The sequence below is a fragment of the Stomoxys calcitrans genome, chromosome 5 (assembly GCF_963082655.1).
Source record: "Stomoxys calcitrans chromosome 5, idStoCalc2.1, whole genome shotgun sequence".
Taxonomy (NCBI): Eukaryota; Metazoa; Arthropoda; class Insecta; order Diptera; family Muscidae; genus Stomoxys; species Stomoxys calcitrans.
Window position 1 is genome coordinate 73,103,959 of NC_081556.1, and position 20,072 is coordinate 73,124,030.

The 20,072-nt window shown below is 39.6% G+C and overlaps 1 protein-coding gene across 1 annotated transcript; it reads left to right on the plus strand.

Moving 5' to 3' along the window:
* The first annotated feature begins 7,492 nt into the window (after nucleotides 1–7,492).
* On the plus strand, nucleotides 7,493–10,297 carry LOC131997934 (uncharacterized). The gene has a single exon (XM_059369815.1). The coding sequence runs from the start codon at nucleotides 7,493–7,495 to the stop codon at nucleotides 10,295–10,297; it is 2,805 nt and encodes a 934-aa protein (XP_059225798.1).
* Nucleotides 10,298–20,072: the final 9,775 nt, after the last annotated feature.

A 20,072-nucleotide genomic window follows, 5' to 3' on the forward strand; every position in this document is an offset into this window, starting at 1 on the left:
GTAAAAGGCCATATCTGATAAAAGATTATATGGGAGTAATATCGAAACCTGTGCCAATTTTAGTGACACATACTAGGACATAAAATAGAACATCTCACGGCCTATATTGTAGAGATGTGACCAAAATTATGGATTTTACTGCCTTAAAAGTCCATATTAGATGAAATATATACACATTGGAGCTATATTGACGTATTGGAACGTCAATTTAAACGTCTCATGCAAAATCGGACGAAAATTGTGGATTCTACAGCCTTAAAAATCCATATCGGATAAACGATATATATGGGAGCTATATCTAAATCCAAACTGATTTTTATGAAGTTTTGAAGACGTCACATAAAGCACCTCACGCCAAATTTGGTGAAAGATATATATGGGAGCTATATCTATTGGGTTGCCCAAAAAGTAATTGCGGATTTTTCATATAGTCGGCGTTGACAAATTTTTTCACAGCTTGTGACTCTGTAATTGCATTCTTTCTTCTATCAGTTATCAGCTGTTACTTTTAGCTTGCTTTAGAAAAAAGTGTAAAAAAAGTATATTTGATTAAAGTTCATTCTAAGTTTTATTAAAAATGCATTTACTTTCTTTTGGACTCACAAACGGACAGAGGGACATGGCTAAATCGAATCAGAAAGTGATTCTGAGTCGATCGGTATACTTATCAATGGGTCTAGCTCTTCTCCTTCTTAGCGTTGCAAACAAATGTACAAATCTATAATACCCTGTACCACAGTGGTTGTGTAGGGTATAATAAAGCGCCTTAGCATAGTTTTTATAACCTCCACCATAGAATGGGGATATACTAATTTCATCATTCCGTTTGAAACACATCAAAAGATCCAACAAAATATATGTGTTGTTGATCGTTTTATCATTCTAAGTCGATTTAGCCATGTCGGTACCTTCTTCTCTCCCTCTGTCGAATGAATGCTATATTTGGCATGACGTATTTTGTATTGACTTCCAACAACTGTGCTTTGGGCGACCTGTCATATCGCCAAACGGTCATAAGGGCCAAAATCAATTTTGGGCTTTATGACTGCTCATGTTGCGGTCATAAGGCCCAAAATGAAATTGGACGTTAAGACCGACCACACTCATAGAAAAAAGTTTGCTAAAAATATCAGTTCCAACAAAATATATGTGTTGTTGATCGTTTTGTCATTCTAAGTCGATTTAGCCATGTCGGTAAGTTCTTCTCTCCCTCTGTCGAATGAATGCTATATTTGGCATGACGTATTTTGTATTGACTTTCAACAACTGTGCTTTGGGCGACCTGTAATATCGCCCAACGGTCATAAGGGCCAAAATCAATTTTGGGCTTTATGACTGCTCATGTTGCGGTCATAAGGCCCAAAATGAAATTGGACGTTAAGACCGACCACACTCATAGAAAAAAGTTTGCTAAAAATAGTAAACACTGTCTGCTGAATATAAGTGATTAATTTTGTTGCTTTATAGCAGTAGTTCTGCTATTACAGCAGTAGTTCTTCAATTTCAGAGCTGCAGGATAACTGCTGAAAAATCTGTTGTTAGCTGAAAAAGACTGCTGCCTAATTATGAATGGATGATAGAAAAAACACGTAAGAGAATTGGATGAGTATTGCGCCCTCTAGAGGCTCAAGAAGTCGAGATCCCAGATCGGTTTATATGGCAGCTTTATCAGGTTATGTACCAATTTGCGCCATACTTAGCACAGTTATTGGAAGTCATAAGAAAACACCTCATGCGAAATTTCAGCCAAATCGGATGAGAATTGCGCGCTCTATTGGCTCAAGTCAATAAAATACAAATGTAAATGTGTGTCTCAGTGGATGTTTGCAATCACCACTGAATGCATACTTCCCATAATCTTTTTTTCCTTAAATTTAGAAACAAAGCGACATGCCAGTCATGTACACATTAGAAGAGCAATAACAGAAAATGCGAGCGAGCTCAGCCACATTTCGAAATGTATACCAATGGATGGACCAGCTTTCCCATTTTCAGCAGATAAAAATTGCTGTTTTAGCAAACTTTTTTGTTGTTTTGAATAACAAATTTTGTTGATTTTAGCTGACCATTTCCTAATAATAAAATATTTCTGCGCTACGATGTAAACCCCAGTTACAATATTTTATTTCATTTTTTCAAAGCAAATATGAAATAACTCCTATGAAAAAAAGATATAGATACTTTCATTGTATCATCAACTTCTTGACATAACGGGCAATGGATTTTGCATGGTTAGCTAATGCTTCCGCCAGAACTTTATTGGTGACCGGTCATCACGTCCAATAACTCAAAAAGCTTAACTTCATGGTCGTTAAGCATTAAACCACTAAAAATATAGAAACTATGCATGAATCGCGCGCGGCAATTTAAATTGAATATAAAATTTTCGTCTGCAGCGCCCCCTACATCTAGACGTTTATTGTCTTATGTGCCCTTTAATACCAGTATAATAATAATTAATTTTTTTTTGTTTTCAAAATATTTCACCTTTTCATTTAGCTTGTAATACACAATGCTTTTTATTGTAGGTTTTCACCTCTTAATAAACTTTTCCGGTATATGCAGATTTTCTAGCATATAATTGCCCTTCACTGGGAATATACGAGCAAATTTACAATTTCAAATTCCATAATCACTTGTTCTTTGCGCCAGGTTTTACTTTGAACTGATAATAATAGATAAACTGATAAACATAGATATTACTCCAATGCATTTTGCTGAACTCGAAATCTAATTTTAACGGTAATCCTAGCAATATTGTTTACACTAAAATTCGGTAGAAATTAGGTTTTTAACTGTATGAAATAGCCCCCAAAAAATTAAATAATCACCAAACTTTTTTTTTAGTTGTTTCAATATTCCAAATAAATTAAATTTTCCCTAAATTGCATTAGGGGGTTATTTAATTTTTTAACTTTGGAGGTTATTTGATTGTGGGTTATTTCTTAGACCCAGAGATTTCAACAATTTGCTATGTTAACTCAAAACTTATTTGAAAATATAAGGACGCTTAAAAAATTGGGCGTTGTGTCCCCTTTCCTCACCTGGGCCTTAACCTTGGTCTTAACGCCCAATTTCATTTTGGGCTTTATGGACGAGGTATGAGCGGTCATTACGTTATAACAGGTCGCCTGCCCTTTCTATGAGCCAAATCCGTTTATAGTCTTATATAGCTGAAATACAAACGGATCTCCGATCGTTATTTCTTGAGATAGCGTAATTCTTATCCAATTATCCAAACTGAAAATTTGCGTGCAGTGTTTTGATTTGATTTTCAATAAAGATGCCAAATAAAGTCTAACTCGCTTCCATAGAAACCGATCTTTTGGTTATGTTTCCCGAGTCTATAGTGAGCGCAGTTATTTTCTGATTAAACTGCAATTTTGTTTAACGACTTCTACTATGACCTGCAACATACATACCAAACATGGTCTGAATGGGTAAAAAACCTGATATAGCTGCCGTATAAACCGATATGCCGATTTTACTTCTTGAGGCGCAATTCTTCTTCGATTTGGCTGAAAATTTGCGCGATGGCTTTCAGTGTGGTCTCCAACATTCAAACCAAGTATGGTCACAATAACCTGATATAGTTCCAATAGCATAACAAGGAAAGGATAATGGATACAAATCCATTATTCTCTGTTTGTCTATAAAGATATACCGGTTAAAGAGATACCGGCCATTACAGAAAGTTTATTCCTCTAATCGAAGTAGAATGTATTTCGAAGCGCCACGATTTTCTGCGCTTCTTCTCCAATCTGTATCATCCAGTTTCGAGATATCTTTCGGCACTTGGTCACTCCATCGGAGTTTTGGTTTTTCCCTTTTGCGCTTTCTTTCTTTAATGGTCGCTTTCAATAGACTTCTTCGCTGGAGGTTCTTCATTCATTCTGATGACATGACCTAGCCAAAGTATTTTGTATTTTGATGCGTTTAACTATGTTATCGTCGGGCGTGGTATCACAATGGACTTAAAATTGTCTAAGTGAGTCTGTAAAGGACTGGCACTCTTACCTAACCTAACTATGTTATCGTCTTATGCAGCCTATATAACTCGGGGCAAGTTTCGGAGTCATAAAACAGCGCGGGTAGTATCAGTGTCTTGTATAGTGTGATTTTCGTCTGTCGAGAGGCGACTTTGCTCCTGAACTGTTTGCTTCATTCAATGTAGCATCTGTTAACCAACATTATCCTTCGTTTTATTTAAAAACTGACATCATATATAGGTTGGCGACCAACTCGAAGTTGTAGTTCACAACTTTCAACATTTTCTTTCTGCTTCTTCTTTCTTTGTGGGAATTGATACCATCAACTTTGTGGGAATTGATACCATCTACATTTATTGTCCGACCCACTTTGGTTAAATCTCTTTTGATAGTTTCAAAGGATGCAATTGCTTCCTCTGGCGACCGACACATAGTGCCGATGTCGTCGGCATAGGTAAGCAGCATATGTTCTCTTGTGAGAAGTGTGCCCTACCTATTCACTCCTGCATATCGTATTATCTTCTCCAGAAGAATATTAAATCGATCATGCCATAGGCTGTCTCTCTATCTGACCCTCGTTTGGTATTGGATTGCTCGGAGGGGTTCTTTCCCAACTGAGGAGACCGTATCAGCAAACGTCATCCTGCAGAGTTTTACTTGCGGGGATACCAAAATCAGACATGGTTTGAAATGCCTTTGAACGTATAGGGATGTCAAAGAAAATATGGTAGGTGTTAATTTGTCCTTCTAAGGTCTTTTCCGGGATTTGGCGCAGTGTGAATATCTGGTCTATGGTGGATTTACCAGCTCTAAAGCCGCATTGATAGGGCCCACTTATTTCGTTGACTTTAGACTTTAATCTTTCACACAGTACGCTCGACGGTATCTTGCATTCGACGAGGAGGAGTCTTATTCCTCTGTAGTTGGCACATAGCATCTTGTCCTTTTTCTTGTGTACGGTCATAATATGATAAGGTTCTAATCATCGGGTATGCGCTCTTCTAGATAAATCACGCAGAAGAGCTGATGCATATGCTTATAAGCTTGTCGCTTTCGGTCTCAAACAGTTCAGCCGGCAACCCATCGGCTTCTGGTGCCTTATTGTTTTTCAGCCGGATTACCGCTATGTTGACCTAGTTTTGACTAGGTGCTACACATTCTATTACATCGTCAGGGATTGGTTCTGTGGTATAATCATGGCTATAATCATCGGATAGTAGAAGCTGGGAAAAGTGTTAATTTTATATCCTCAGTACACTGTCTCTATCAGTTACCAGATTTTCTTCTTTGTCTCTGCAGGAGGATGTGTCTGTGCCAAAGCCGTAGGTTTTATGTATAATTCTTTTGTAGAATTTTCGTACTACATTCTGGCTCCTGAACATTTGCTCCCACTCACGCCTTTTTATTTCCTCTTACTTTCAGGGGAATAGACGTTTCTCCTTTCTTCTTATCTTCCGATGCCTCTTTTTCGCATGGTTCTTTGCTGATGACGGCTAAGTTGCCCTGTACGCCACATTTTTGACTTTAGTAGCTTTTTGGCACTCCTGGTCGTACCATTGGTTCCTTAGGGCAGGTTTCTAGTAGCCAAGTACGTATGTTGCTGATCCTTCTATGGAGTTAGCAATAGCTAATGGGAAGGCGTTGCTATGCTATTCTATCGGGACAGAAAGTGTTTTTTTCGAGCAATTGCCAGTCGAGTGGAGTATACTATTGTCACCTGTTGTGTTTGCAGCTTTTCGATGTCCAGCTTCCGTGTAGTATCATGCGTTTCTCGCCACACATAGATGGGTGCGAACCTTTGCTGCAACAAAGTATCGATCCTCGGAGCGATCGTACATCTACCACGCTGCATGATCTATTTGATTTGTCGTGTCTTGTTCGGGTGTCTGCATTGTGGCCTTTTGAATTCTTCGATGTTAGAATCTGGTGCTTCTAACTACCATGTTCTTTGCAGTGGCGAAGTCTAATAGCCTTAATCCATTAACGAAAGTTTCTTTATATAGATAAAATTTTCCGACAGTTCTATTCTATTTTCACATTTAAATCCCCCAGAATAATTTTAGTATCATAGGCGGGACAGCGATCACATTCCCTATCCTTGGTCTGTTCGTCCTTCCATCAGAGCATGGGAGCAAATAAGGCAGAAGTTGAAGAATTTGGCCCTTATTCGGATTGTGGCTTGCCTCTCATCACCGGAGTTAACCTGGAGACAAGGAGTTTCAGTATCCGACTAACCACAATTCCACAGCCAAATTCATGCCTCGTGTCGTGGCAGCTATAATATAGGGCATCACCTCTCGATGTTGTTGTGGAGCCTTTCCCGAGCCATCGCAATTCCTGTATGGCAGCAATGTCTGCCATGTATTTCTCCAACACATCTGCCAGATCAAATGCTGCTTTTCGTACATTCTGGGTGCAAATACGCATATACAAATCATGGTCCTTAAAACGTTTGCGGAGGCCGTCAACATAGGTAATCGGTTTTAAATCTTTCTCTTTTTTCAAAGTAATGATTTTAAGTAATACCTTCAAGTAACGACTTTGTCGTTCTACGTTATAGTTACTACCTGTGAAGCTAACCAGGTGACACCACAGTGAGGTTGGTATCCACACTAGAGATGCAGTAAGACCAAGATGAACACCAAAGTTATCCATTATTTATTATACATACTAGATCGTAACAATATTCATAATCGATATATTCATCACCTGTGTATTGAAATCAAGCTAAAGCTTATAAAAAGAATAGGCAGTTCGAAGATGGCCGTCATGTATACAGATCTCCTGATTAGAACTCTTGAGCTCATAAAAGTCTCGTCTTTGCCCCGTTGAACAACCGTGACGACTTTGGATTTAAGGGTTTTTGCTGTAACGGTGATTCCATTGGACCCTTCAAAATCCAATCTCCCTATTTGAGGCAAGGAGGGGTTTCTTGGAAGTCGGGTGTTCATGGAACAGGCTTTTGTTGATTCTCTAAAAATGTAACCTAAAATAAATCTATGAGCGTCAATGGTATTTTATGATTTGGGATAGCAAACATTGATGCATCGAGCAGATACAGATTGTCAGGGTAATTAAAATTGAGTTGTGATAAGGAAGTAAAAACTGTGTGAATGGAATTTTCCACTCATTTGAAGACCATGATAATGCTATCTAATGTTTGTTTAGGATCGTGGCTTAGGCTGGTTGGTCTGCGGTTGTAGAATATTTGGTTATGTTTCGTGGCGTATTTCGATTGGTCAGTTTAGGTTTAAGATTGAAAGAGAAAGAGCTAGTTTAAGTTATATAGTTGTCTTTTTTTTAATTAGGATAAGAATTATTGTAGTTTATAAATTTTCAATAAATGATCAGTACGAATTTAATACTCAACATCAATAGTTCGGTAACTATTATTGGTCCTTCGATAATAAAAGAATCAGTAACGGATTAAAGTCGGGAGAATTCGGGAGAGTTTGAAAAGAAAAAGTTTAGTGTTGTGTACGTGTTGATAAAAAAAAAACACAATGGCTAATATGGAGAAATTCGTGGAAGCGCAGAAGAATTTAGCCGAAAGTATGGTGAAAATAAAAAATAAGTTGAGTGAAGAACGGCTGACCAGAGCAGGGTTCGATCAATTGGAGAGAAATTATCATGATTCAGTCAAGAAATTGAAGAGTAATCATGAAGTGATGATGACAATAGAGCCCAAGAGCGATGATTACTTCGTAAAGGATTTTTACGGATTAATGATGAATGGGCTGGTGAAGGAGGTTGAGGAGATGATAAGGAGTCGGGAGGTAACGGTTCAGGAGAAAAGCAACAATGGCAGTGGCGCAGAAGGAAGTAATCTGGGACTGCAGTTGGAGAGGAAAGAAGAGTTTGGGAGCAGGGAGGAAGCAGCAGTTGGAAAAGCGGCAATGCTACAGGAGAAGCCGTCAATAAGGAAATATTTTTTCCAAAAAATCGAAAGAATAGAGAAGAGATTGGAAAGTGGTGAAGTCGATGAGAGAGATATCGAAGATAGTTTGCGGCAGTTGAATGGATTTTATGACAAGTTGCTGGCAACGAATGAAATAGACGAGGAAGTCTTTGAACAATACGAGGAGATGACGGAAAGACTTAGTATTCGACGGAAAGTCGTTGGAGAGCAAAAAATGGAGAAAGCAGAGGGAAAAGAAATCCGCAGCAACATCAGGTTAAGCGAAGTGAGGATACCCGAGTTCAGCGGCAAAATTGAGGACTGGGAGTCATTCCATGACTTATTTAAAAATTTGGTGCATAATTCGCCTCATTTTTCCGAAGTAGAGAAATTATACAGGCTGAAGGCAGCCATTAAAGGAGACGCAGCTCAACTAATTCAGCATTTAAAAATAACCGACTCCAATTATGAAGCTGCCTTTGAATTATTGAAGAAAAGGTACGAGAATAGGAGATTGATGTTCACGAATTTGTGTGATAAGATTCTGGACCAACCAGTAATGAATAGCGATTCAGCGGCAAGTATAAGACGCATGCTTGACACTACCAAAAACTGTGTAATGGCGTTGAGGGGCATGAATGTGTCTACAAAGGATGCTGAACCATTTATTGCCAGAATAATTGTGAGAAAGTTTGATAAGGATGGGTTGCGGCTATATGAGCAACAAGTAAGGAAGCCGAGAGAAATTCAAACTTTGGATGATGTCTTAGAATTTTTGCAACAACAATACCTTGCGTTGGAAGCGGCGGGAGAGCAGGAAGTGAACGTGAAGAGAATTTATGGAAACAAAAATAATATATCAACCAAATTTTGCTACTTTTGTGAGAAAAGTGGGCACGGGGTGATAGAATGCAGGAAGATGTTGGCAATGACACCGGCAGAGAGAAAGCCTGCGGTAGCTGCGAAAAAAATTTGTTTCGTTTGTCTTTTACACAGGACAGACAGAAAATGCAATAGTGTTGTGCGCTGCAACAAATGTGGAGGTAATCACCATCATTATCTTCACAATGGTGACCAAAGAAGCGTTAATCAGCAAGTTAATCCCACATCATCTATGGTAATTGAGAGAAAACAACAACAAGTTTTATTGGCAACAGCATTGGTAAAAGTACGGGCAGCGACGGGAGAATTTGAGTTGCTACGGGCAATGATAGATCAAGGGTCACAGATAACATCAATTTCGGAAGAAGCTTCGCAGATTTTGGGATTGCCAAGGATAAAAGAAAAAACGGAAATACACGGCTTGGGTGGTACTTTGGTTGGTGTGTCGAAGTACAAAGTGGACTTAGTTATAAAGCCAAGATTTCTTAGCAAACATGTATTCAATTCACAGGCGATGGTACTACCTACGATAATGAGCCAGCAGCCAGGTAAATCCTTCGACATAGATATGAAGCAATGGCGAAACTGTATGTTGGCTGATCCATTCTTCAATAAATCCGATCGCATTGATCTAATAATCGGTGGAGACATTTACGCCGACATAATGGAAAAAGGGCAGAAGAGAGTAAGCGGTCCGTTCTCACAACAAACGAAACTTGGTTGGATAGTATCTGGAGCTCTATCCAATGGAATAAGCAAAGTGGAAAAAGTGCAGGTGGCTGCGACGAACCTTGAACGTTTTTGGGAAGTAGAGGAAGTGGAAGCAGAAGATCAGTGTACAAATGATGACCAGTGGTGCATGCAGAATTTTGAAAAATCGACCGTTATTCGAGATGATGGTCGATTGATGGTGTCATTACCTTTTAAGGCTGATATGGAACTAGGCGAATCCAAACCGCAAGCAATGGCCAGGTTTTTGAATGGTGAAAAGAAGTTGGAGAAATATCCATCACTAAAAGCTGAATATATAACCTTCATGCGAGAGTATCGGGAACTGGGTCATATGGTGCAAGTACCGATGGAGATGAAAGGAAAATATTACTTACCGCATCAAGCAGTGATCAGAGAAGATAGCCGAACAACGAAAGTGCGAGTGGTGTTTGATGCATCAGCGAAAACATCGAATCAAAGAAGTTTGAATGACATAATGCACACTGGACCTAAACTTCAACGCGATATAATTGATATAATGTTGAAATGGCGTTTATGGAAGTATGTATTGACAGGAGACGTGGAAAAGATGTATCGGCAGATTGTAGTGAGGCCAGAAGATCAAGAATATCAATACATACTTTGGAGAGAGAACAGAGCGGAACCAATAAAGCAATATCGTTTAACAACAGTAACATATGGCACATCAGCGGCGCCGTTTCTGGCAGTAAGGTCACTATTCATGATAGGTGATTACTGCAAAGAGGAGATGGTGAAAAATATTATAAAAGAAGATTTTATATGGATGACCTCATGACTGGAGCTGATACTGTAAAGGGAAGTCAACATATTCTGCAATCAGTGGCACAGCAGCTGCAGAAGTTTAATTTTCATTTGAGAAAATGGATTTCAAATGACCCTAAAATTACGGAAATTGTAGAAAATCGAGGACGCAATGAAGTTATATCGATTAAAGACGACGAGTCCATAAAAACCTTGGGTGTTGGGTGGGATCCCAATATGGACCACTTTCGATTCAACGTCAGCTTTAGTCATCCTTCACAAATGACAAAGAGAAAAGTACTGTCATTGGTAGCTAGAATTTTCGACCCATTGGGATGGTTATCACCAATAACGGTGGTAGCAAAATTGATCGTTCAGAAGCTGTGGCTGTTAAATATAGATTGGGATGAGACGATACCCGAGGAAATTTTGACGCAATGGCTAGAATTCGCAAATCATTTGGATTCTCTTCATAAAATAAAAATCCCTAGATGGCTGGGTACATCGACAACTACAAAGTTCGAGCTTCATGGCTTTTCAGACGCGTCCGAGAAAGCATATTCCGCAGTAATATTCATTAAATGTGAAATGAGGGTGACTTTACTAACTGCCAAAAGTAAGGTCAACCCAATCAAAAATAAAAAGACGCTGCCAAAATTGGAGCTGTGTGGTGCACATCTGTTGGCGAGATTGTTGAATAGGGCAGAGAAAATCATAGGAAGAGAGACGAACGTGTTTGCATGGACTGATTCAACAATCACACTGGGGTGGATCCAAAATAATCGTAGCAAGGACAAATTCATTAAGAATAAGGTGCATGATATAAATGTGCTTGTACCAACAGCAACATGGAGATATGTTGGTACAAAGGAAAATCCAGCAGATATTGCATCAAGAGGTATTCAACCACATCGGCTAATGGACTATAAGCTATGGTGGAATGGTCCTGAATGGTTGCGGGAGCCTTCAAGTCATTGGCCTGAACTACCACAGAGGACTGCAGTGATAGCATCGACGATGGTAACAACAGAAGTAAATTTTTTGGATGATATAATGACGAGATACTCCAGGTTTTCTAAAATGCGGCGTGTAGTGGCATACGTCATTCGATTTATTGAGAGGACAAGGAATAAAATCAAAATTTCTGGTGGTTTAGCTGTCCATGAACTTATAGAAGCTGAAGAACATATACTATCACGTCATCAGCAAGTTATGTTTTCTAAAGAAATTATATCTTTAAAAAGAGGATCTTTAATTGATCGAGGCAGCCGTATAGTGGGACTACATCCTTTCTTAGACAGAAGAGGCATACTTCGAGTTGGTGGTCGACTGCAAAATGCAAATATGTCCTTCAATCAAAAACATCCAATTGTATTGAATAAATCGAATCTGACAGCCGCAATAGTGCGATCGTTTCATCTGGCAACTTTACATGGAGGAAACAGATTGACTGAAACATCCACAAAACGCAAATATTGGATTATTGGCTTGAAAGCAGCGATAAAAAAGTGTATACGATCGTGTCCAAGATGTATACGGTACAAACAAGAGACAGCGAAGCAGATAATGGGTAACTTGCCAGATTCGAGGGTTACAGCGATGCAACCTTTCTTATATACAGGAGTGGACTACGCTGGACCTATATGGATGAAGTGCTCCAGAAACAGAGGACAAAAGTGTTTTAAAGGATACATTGCTATATTTGTCTGCATGTCAACAAAAGCAATTCATCTGGAAGCTGTGAGCGATTTGTCCACATCAGCATTTTTGGCAGCCTTGAAACGTTTCTTTTCCAGAAGAGGAAAGAGTGCTAAAATGTACAGCGACAATGGGACAAATTTTGTTGGAGCGAAAAATAGACTTGATGCGGACTACAAAGCTGTTATTCAAAGACATCGAGACGTGATGCCAGTGCTGGCGGAGGAAGGTGTGGAGTGGCATTTTATCCCCCCGGCAGCCCCTCATCAAGGAGGGATTTGGGAGTCTGGCGTGAAATCTGTGAAGCATCATCTGAGACGAGTTATTGGCGAGACCAGATTAAGTTACGAGGAAATGGCCACATTGCTGTGCCAAATCGAAGCGGTTTTAAACTCAAGGCCATTGGTGTATATGGATAATGAAGAAGTGGAATCTCTTGATTTTTTGTCACCGAGTCATTTTCTGATTGGGAGGCAGACGACGGATGTACCGGAGTATGTCAACGAAGTGGTAGGATCTCTCAACAAGTGGAAGCTGATACAGAAGATGAGAAGAGATTTCTGGAATCGATGGAAAGAGGAATATCTTTCAACGTTGCAGCAGCGAAGAAGGTGGAACCGGCCAGAGGTGAATTTGGCGAATGGAGATGTAGTCATCATTAAAAACGAATTGACACATCCAGCGAAATGGCCTATGGGACGAATCATTGAGACTCATCCGGGCAAGGATGGGAGAGTTCGAGTTGTGTCATTGAAGTTGCAAGATTGCATATTAAAACGCCCTGTCCAGAAACTCTGTCCATTAATAAGAGCTTCGGATGAAGAGGTGGAAGAAGTGTCGCCACAAACAACAAAAGCAGGATTGAGGAATACGCAGTCGGCAAACAAGCATGTTTTTAGTGTATTAGTAATGCTGCTACTAGCTGCCACAAGTCAGATTGGAGCAGTGGCTACAACTGGAGGTTCAATCTCTGAGATAAGCAATTCTACTGCAATTTACCTGGATCACTTGGGAACTGTGGATGTAGTAGCGTCTTCATGGAATCTGCTAATCTATTTCAAGCTTGATCCGTTCTTTGAGGTAATTAGCAAATCCGAACGATTGCTGGTGGATATGAGAAATACATGTGGAAAATTGATGACCTTTGAAGACCACTGTGGTCATGTACTGGACGAGATGGAGCAGATAGTGAAGGAGATGATATACACTAATCGATATTTGTTTCATGATGATGTGGCTAGATCCAAGAGAGCACCCTTAGAGTTTATTGGCTCGCTACAGCACATCCTCTTTGGCACGATGGATGCTGATGACAGGAAAGTTGTAGAAGAAAACATGAGGAAACTATTGGGAAATCAGCATGACCTGAAATACCTTGTGCAAAAACAGACGTCTATTCTGGAATCGTCAGTGAATGTCATTCGCAAAACGACGGAAGAAGTAAACAGCAACTTCAAAAGTATAACAGAACGGGTGAACAACATGACGGAAGCGATGAAGGAGGTATATTTGGTGTACCGCGAGTCCATCAAATTTTTCATGGTGGCGAAAGAATTGCACATAATCATAAGTGAGAACCAGAGGGTCCAAGCGAAGATAATCGAATTGCTGATAGATATAAATCATGGTAAATTAAATCCCTCATTGCTCACGCCAATTCAGCTCCAGAATGAAATACACCAGATGCTGGAGAATATACCTGAAAGCCTTAAACTGCCGGGAAAGAAGCATAATCAGCTAAGCACCATATATAAGCTAATGAAGGCGAAAGCGTTTATAATAGACAATCAATTGGTGATATCTGCAGAAATACCATTATTCAACGATCATGTCTCCCAAATACACAGGGTAATACCTGTGCCTGTTGTATATAATGGCATGAAACAGATAGTCGTTGCAAGAGAGCAGTTCATTTTATATAATTTTAATATGGATGCCTATCATTTGATGTCCGAGTTGGAGTTAAGCAGTTGTCAGAAAATGTCTGAGGAAGAATACGTTTGTGATGGTGGATGGCCCTGGATAGATGCGAATGATAATTCTTGCGAAATTTCATCAGTGAAACCTCTTGCGCGTCATCAGTGCCAATTTGCGCCTACGAGTATTGAAATTTTCTGGGTGCAATTACATCAACGAAACCATTAGTTGTTCAAGATGTTCAACGAGACAACCGCTCACGTGCAGTGTAAACCAGACGCTCAGAGGCTGCTGAAGATGCCATTGCAGGGTATCATGAAGGTGGAGCCCGGATGTGTTCTTCGAATGAAGGGTGGAGTGATACATGCTCCAATTCAATTCACATCAGAAAATAATATGGAGATGAAGTTGTGCTTGTATACCGATGTGGAGAGTATGACCAGATGGAATATGAGCGCATTGGGGCCAATGACCATTGACCACGGAAAAGAGATTGAGCTTTTGAAGAACCAGATCAAGGAACTAAAAAAGGAGAAGTTGCTTATAAGAGGACTAAACTTTCATCATGTCAGCGGTCATTTATCACTATGTATAATATTGACTATTTTGATTATATGTAGTACTATTTACTTATATTTGAAATGTAAATGTAAGCGCAAGCAAAATATCGTTAAGATAGATTTCACTCCTCATCAGCCAACAGAAATGGTATAATATTTAGTTTTTAGGCCCCGGGAAAATGTTCATGGAACAGGCTTTTGTTGATTCTCTAAAAATGTAACCTAAAATAAATCTATGAGCGTCAATGGTATTTTATGATTTGGGATAGCAAACATTGATGCATCGAGCAGATACAGATTGTCAGGGTAATTAAAATTGAGTTGTGATAAGGAAGTAAAAACTGTGTGAATGGAATTTTCCACTCATTTGAAGACCATGATAATGCTATCTAATGTTTGTTTAGGATCGTGGCTTAGGCTGGTTGGTCTGCGGTTGTAGAATATTTGGTTATGTTTCGTGGCGTATTTCGATTGGTCAGTTTAGGTTTAAGATTGAAAGAGAAAGAGCTAGTTTAAGTTATATAGTTGTCTTTTTTTTAATTAGGATAAGAATTATTGTAGTTTATAAATTTTCAATAAATGATCAGTACGAATTTAATACTCAAAATATATGCATTTCACTGAAGTGCTTGCATTTTATGGAAGTTCTTGCATTTTATGAAAGTGCTTCAATTGTTGACAGTTACAAATATACCATTAAAATATTTATTATTTTGGAATTAGCAAATAGCCATAAACGAAAAGTTTAAAGAGTAGTTGTAAGCTCTTTGAAATTTTAAATCCAATAACGTTTGAAATTGTTGACGAGAATTTTTACCCTACAAGCCTCATCTTCCGAATTTTTGATATTAGAACAAGGCATGAAGAAATTTAGGACACCTCCCCGTTTATTGTCTTTTGAATTTTTAGCATAAATTAACAAATATTTATTATAGTATACGTTTAGGCGCAAATTTCTAGCTTCAATTGCAATTTCGATTTATTGATAATGAGCAAAAATTTAAAATAGAAAATTGGAATTTTCTTAAACAGGTTGATTTTGATGATGGGCTATATCGGTCAAAATCTTAAGATATGTGTGTCAAAGGCAAGTTTCTGTCAACGATCAGCGAGATCATGGAAGGGTCATTGATGAGGTTGTCGCGATGGGCTACCAGAAATGGGTTGAGGACCAACCGAGGAAGGACGGTGCTGGTGCTCTTTACGCGTAGATATAAGATACCGGAGTTCAGACTCCCGTCCTTCGATGGAGTCACCCTGCGGCTGACGAAGGAGGCGAAGTACCTAGGCATAATCCTCGATTCGAAACTGTCCTGGAAGAAGAACACCGAGGAAAGAAGCCGTAAGGCACTGTGCGCTTTTTATTCCTGGGGGAGGATGTTCGGTGGGATTTTGGGGGTGACTCCCAAGGTGATTTATTGTATGTATGCGGCCATCGTGAGACCAGTACTGGCCTATGGAGCACTGGTATCGTGGGACGCCGTAGGGAGTAGTTCGAGAAAGACCAGAGACTGGTCTGCGTCAGGATCACAGGGGCGCTGAGATCCGTACTGCGCCGCCAGGGTCGCACTGAGATAGCTCTGCATGCTGAAGAAGGATGGTTGCGGCCACAGTTTGATTCTGGGTGGTATGGATACGGAGGGTAGTAGACTGAGGAGGATCTCCGACTACCTTGCACCAGTGCCGACTGGAGTGGGGGCATTCACGATTCGTTTTCCTGAGAGGGACAATTGGAGGGCGGATAGTGTACTTGAGGAGGATGAGACCTCGATCTATACAGATGGCTCCAAGAAGGAGTCGGGGACTGGATTGGGGGTCTACTCTGATGCACTCAATATCAGTATGTCTCTGAGACAGTCTTCCAGGCAGAGGTCTGTGCCATAGCAGTAGTCGCAAGAGAAATTCTGGCAAGGTGCCTACCGCCCGCGAAACTCAGAATTTATTTGGACAGCATGGCGGCGCTAAAGGCCTTGGGTCGAGGATGGTGAGGTCACGTTGCGTGGCGGACTGTTTGGAATCCCTGGATAGGCCCACGATGTGACACTGACATGGGCTCTTGGTCATGAGGGGATTCCAGGAAATGGGAGGGCGGACGAGTGACATTTGTTGAGCTACTGAATACATTAGAGGGGATGGCCAGGGCGGCGTCGGTGGCGAGGTGGGACAGTGTGAATGGTTGCCGGACTGCGAGGACGCTATGGCCTCGACCGGAGGAGGACGAGGAAATTGCTGGCGTTCGATAAGAAGTCGATGAGTACTTTGACATTGGTCATTACCGGACACTGTGCCATAGGCCGCATGTCAGAGCGCATGGGAATACCGCACAATGACTTCTGAATGACTTCTGTAGGAGTTGCCTCGATGAGGTTGAGGAGGAGACTATAGAGAACTTGCTTTGTTCCTGTCCGGGTCTGCAGAGTCGTAGGCTTTCTTTCTGGGGAGCCGTTTCTTGTTTCGTGTATAACCTCTAGTACGAGGTCTCACGTTTGTTCCTTTTCTTCCCTTTTTTCTCTTCTAGGGTACCACAATGGGCCCAACGGGCCTCAGAGTGAATTCACCTTGGGTGGGTGACCCATTCAACCGAATCTACTTACTAGTAGGATTTTAGCCATGAGAACAAGCCAAAGAACTAAAACTTTAAAATAAAGATGCTATCTTAAAATCAAATTTCCTATTTACTAACGAACATGACCTTCCATTTGCAATTTTAATCGCTGATTGATTCTTATTTTACTTTATAGGTGATTTTTTAAACTTTGAATCTTAGCCTAAAAAAGTTAAACATTAAAAAACGCTCCAATTTGTAAGGTTATTTTGCGTCTTTAACTACGGTTCACTGTTGTCTTGTCCCAAGGTCAGTTTTTAGCTTTCAACAAAATTTGGACTTCATTTTAAATTATTGTTTTAATTGCCAAACAAAAAATTCTTAATATGAAAAAAATATTTTTCACCAAAGGGAAAGTTGGAAAGCTGATTGTCTTTAAATTAAGTTTGCTAAACTTTGGCTCGAATCTTTAATATTAGGTCAAAGATTCTTTCAGTGTTGGCGACCAATGACTTATTTTTATTTCCGCACATTAAGAATAAAATGCGTGGTCAACAATTTTGGCCACCAAATGATGTTGTTGAAGCCTCCGATTACCATCGACGTGTCTCAATCGTAATTCTCTTTGTAACACCTCGAAATATTGGTCCTATCGTCAAGACATTTTAAGGCTAATTAGGTCCATCCGTTCCATCTGTCATATAAAGCCTGGCAATTTTAAACAAATACTTCTTGTTGAGGCCAAGGTAGCACAAGTAATGCCGAGGTTAGCATATCCGCTTATGAGCGCCTGGGTTCGAATCTAAGTGAGAACATCAGAAAAACGTTCGGTGGTGATTATCCCCTCTTAATGCTGGCGAAATTTGTGAGGTTCATTGCCATGTATAAACTTCTTTCCAAAGAGGTGTTACACTGAGGAAGGCCGTTCGGACTCGGCTATAAAAAAGGAGGTACATTAAACTTGAATCGGACTGCACTTATTGATAAGTGAGAAGTTTGCCCCTGCTACTTAATGGAATGTTCATGGACAATTTTGCAATTTTTACTTCTTATTGGAATTCTGAATCACTAGAAGTTGCAAATATTATCTGGTTTAGTTAACCTTTTGCGCATTGACTTCTCTTAAAACTAGCTACTTTTTGGGTTCCAATGAACTTAAAGTAGTCTATAGCTTTAAAGACCTTGGATTTCTTCTAGATCAACGCTTAAACTTCCGTCAACACATCTCAATGGTTGTAAACAAAGCACGTAGTGCTCTTGGCTTCATGAAACGCTGGAGTAAAGAACTTAACGACTTCTGTGTGATGAAAAACTTATATACGTCGCTAGTTAGAAGTAATCTCGAGTACGGTTCAGTGGTATGGGATCCGTACTACATTCATTCTGATTTGATAGATTCAGTTCAAAAACAATTTCTACTATTTTGTCTCCGTCGAAATGGGTGGGACAGAAGTTTATTACCTTCGTATGAGTACCGATTAAATCTTATAAAGCTTCCCTCATTAAAAAGCCGTAGAACCATGCTAAACATTACGTTTTTGACTAAATTAATTCATGGCCAAATAGATTCATGCTTTCTTTTGAGTCGAATTTTCTTTAACGTTCCTATCAGACCTACCAGATATTTTGATCTTTTGAAAATTTCTTATTATAAAACCAACTATGCCAATAATGATCCTTTTCGGCACCTATGTTATCAATTTAATCAACTGAAAGATATAATAGATCTATCTGAGAATCGAGAAAGTTTAAAAAGGAAAATTATATAATTTTTAAATTCATAGGTTAATACATTTGTAAATATATTGTTATTAGTCTGTAAGGGTATTTATTATCTATAGACTTAAATAAAAAAAAATGGTTTTCAACATCCATTCCAAATTGGCTATATCTTATATATAAAAATCAATTTGTGTTTGTTTGTTTGTATGTTTGTTTGTATGTTTGTGTGTTCCTTATAGACTCAGAAACGGCTGAACCGATTTTCTTGAGAATAGGGTACTACATTTTTTGATATCTGAAGGGGGGGCGGACCCTCCCCCTAACTCTAATTTTCAGAAACGCCGGATCTCGGAGATGGGTGGTGCTATTTAAGCAAAATTTTGTGTCTTCTCATATAGTACCCTAAAAATAAAAATTTGGTATCCAAATTTCGGATGGGGTACCTAGGGGGGCTGCCCCACCCTAAAACCTACCAAACATGTATTTAGACCAATCAAGACAATTTGGGACTCAAATGAAAGGTATTTAGGATAAGAAAACGTATCTGATAACCAATTGTCGGACCAAGTGCTAGGGGACCACCCCAAGCCCCTAAACACCCCTAAATCGGACATATTTACCGACCATGGCAATATGGGACTCAAATGACCCCCCAAACTGGACTTATTTACTGACCATGGGAATATGGGGCTTAAATAAAAGGTATTTGAATGTAGATACGAATCTGATATCCAAATATGGAGCCAAGTGTTTGGGGGGCCGCCTCTCACCAAAAACATACCCCAAAGGGGACAAATTTACGACCATACCTATATGGAGCTCAAATGAAAGGTCTTTGGGAGTAAAGCACAAATTTAATATCAATATTCGGGAAAAATGTCTTTGGGGCCACGCCACACCCACAACACCACCCAAATATTGTAGTAAGTATTTTCTGACTATTGCAATATGAGGTTCAAATAAGAGGGTTTTTAAAGTGGAACACAAATCCGATATATATTTTCAAAGACAACTCACTGAGTGGCCGCGCATCCCCCAAAACACCCCCAAGCCGGTCATGCTTCCCGACTATAGAAATATGGGGCTCAAATTAAAGGTATGTGTGAGTAGACCACGTATCTGATATCAACATTAGGGGCCAACTGTCTAGCGGACGTCCCACCACCATAACAACCCCCAAATAGGACGTATTAGCTCACCAAGACAATTTGGGCCTTAAAAAGAGTGGAACTAAATATTCATAGTTTTTGGGGTCAATACCCCAAACCGGACAAATTTGCTGACTTTTGCAATAAGGAGTTTAAATAAAATTAGAAAAGTATTTGATATCCAATTTTGAGGTCAATGGCAATATATGGTTCAAATAA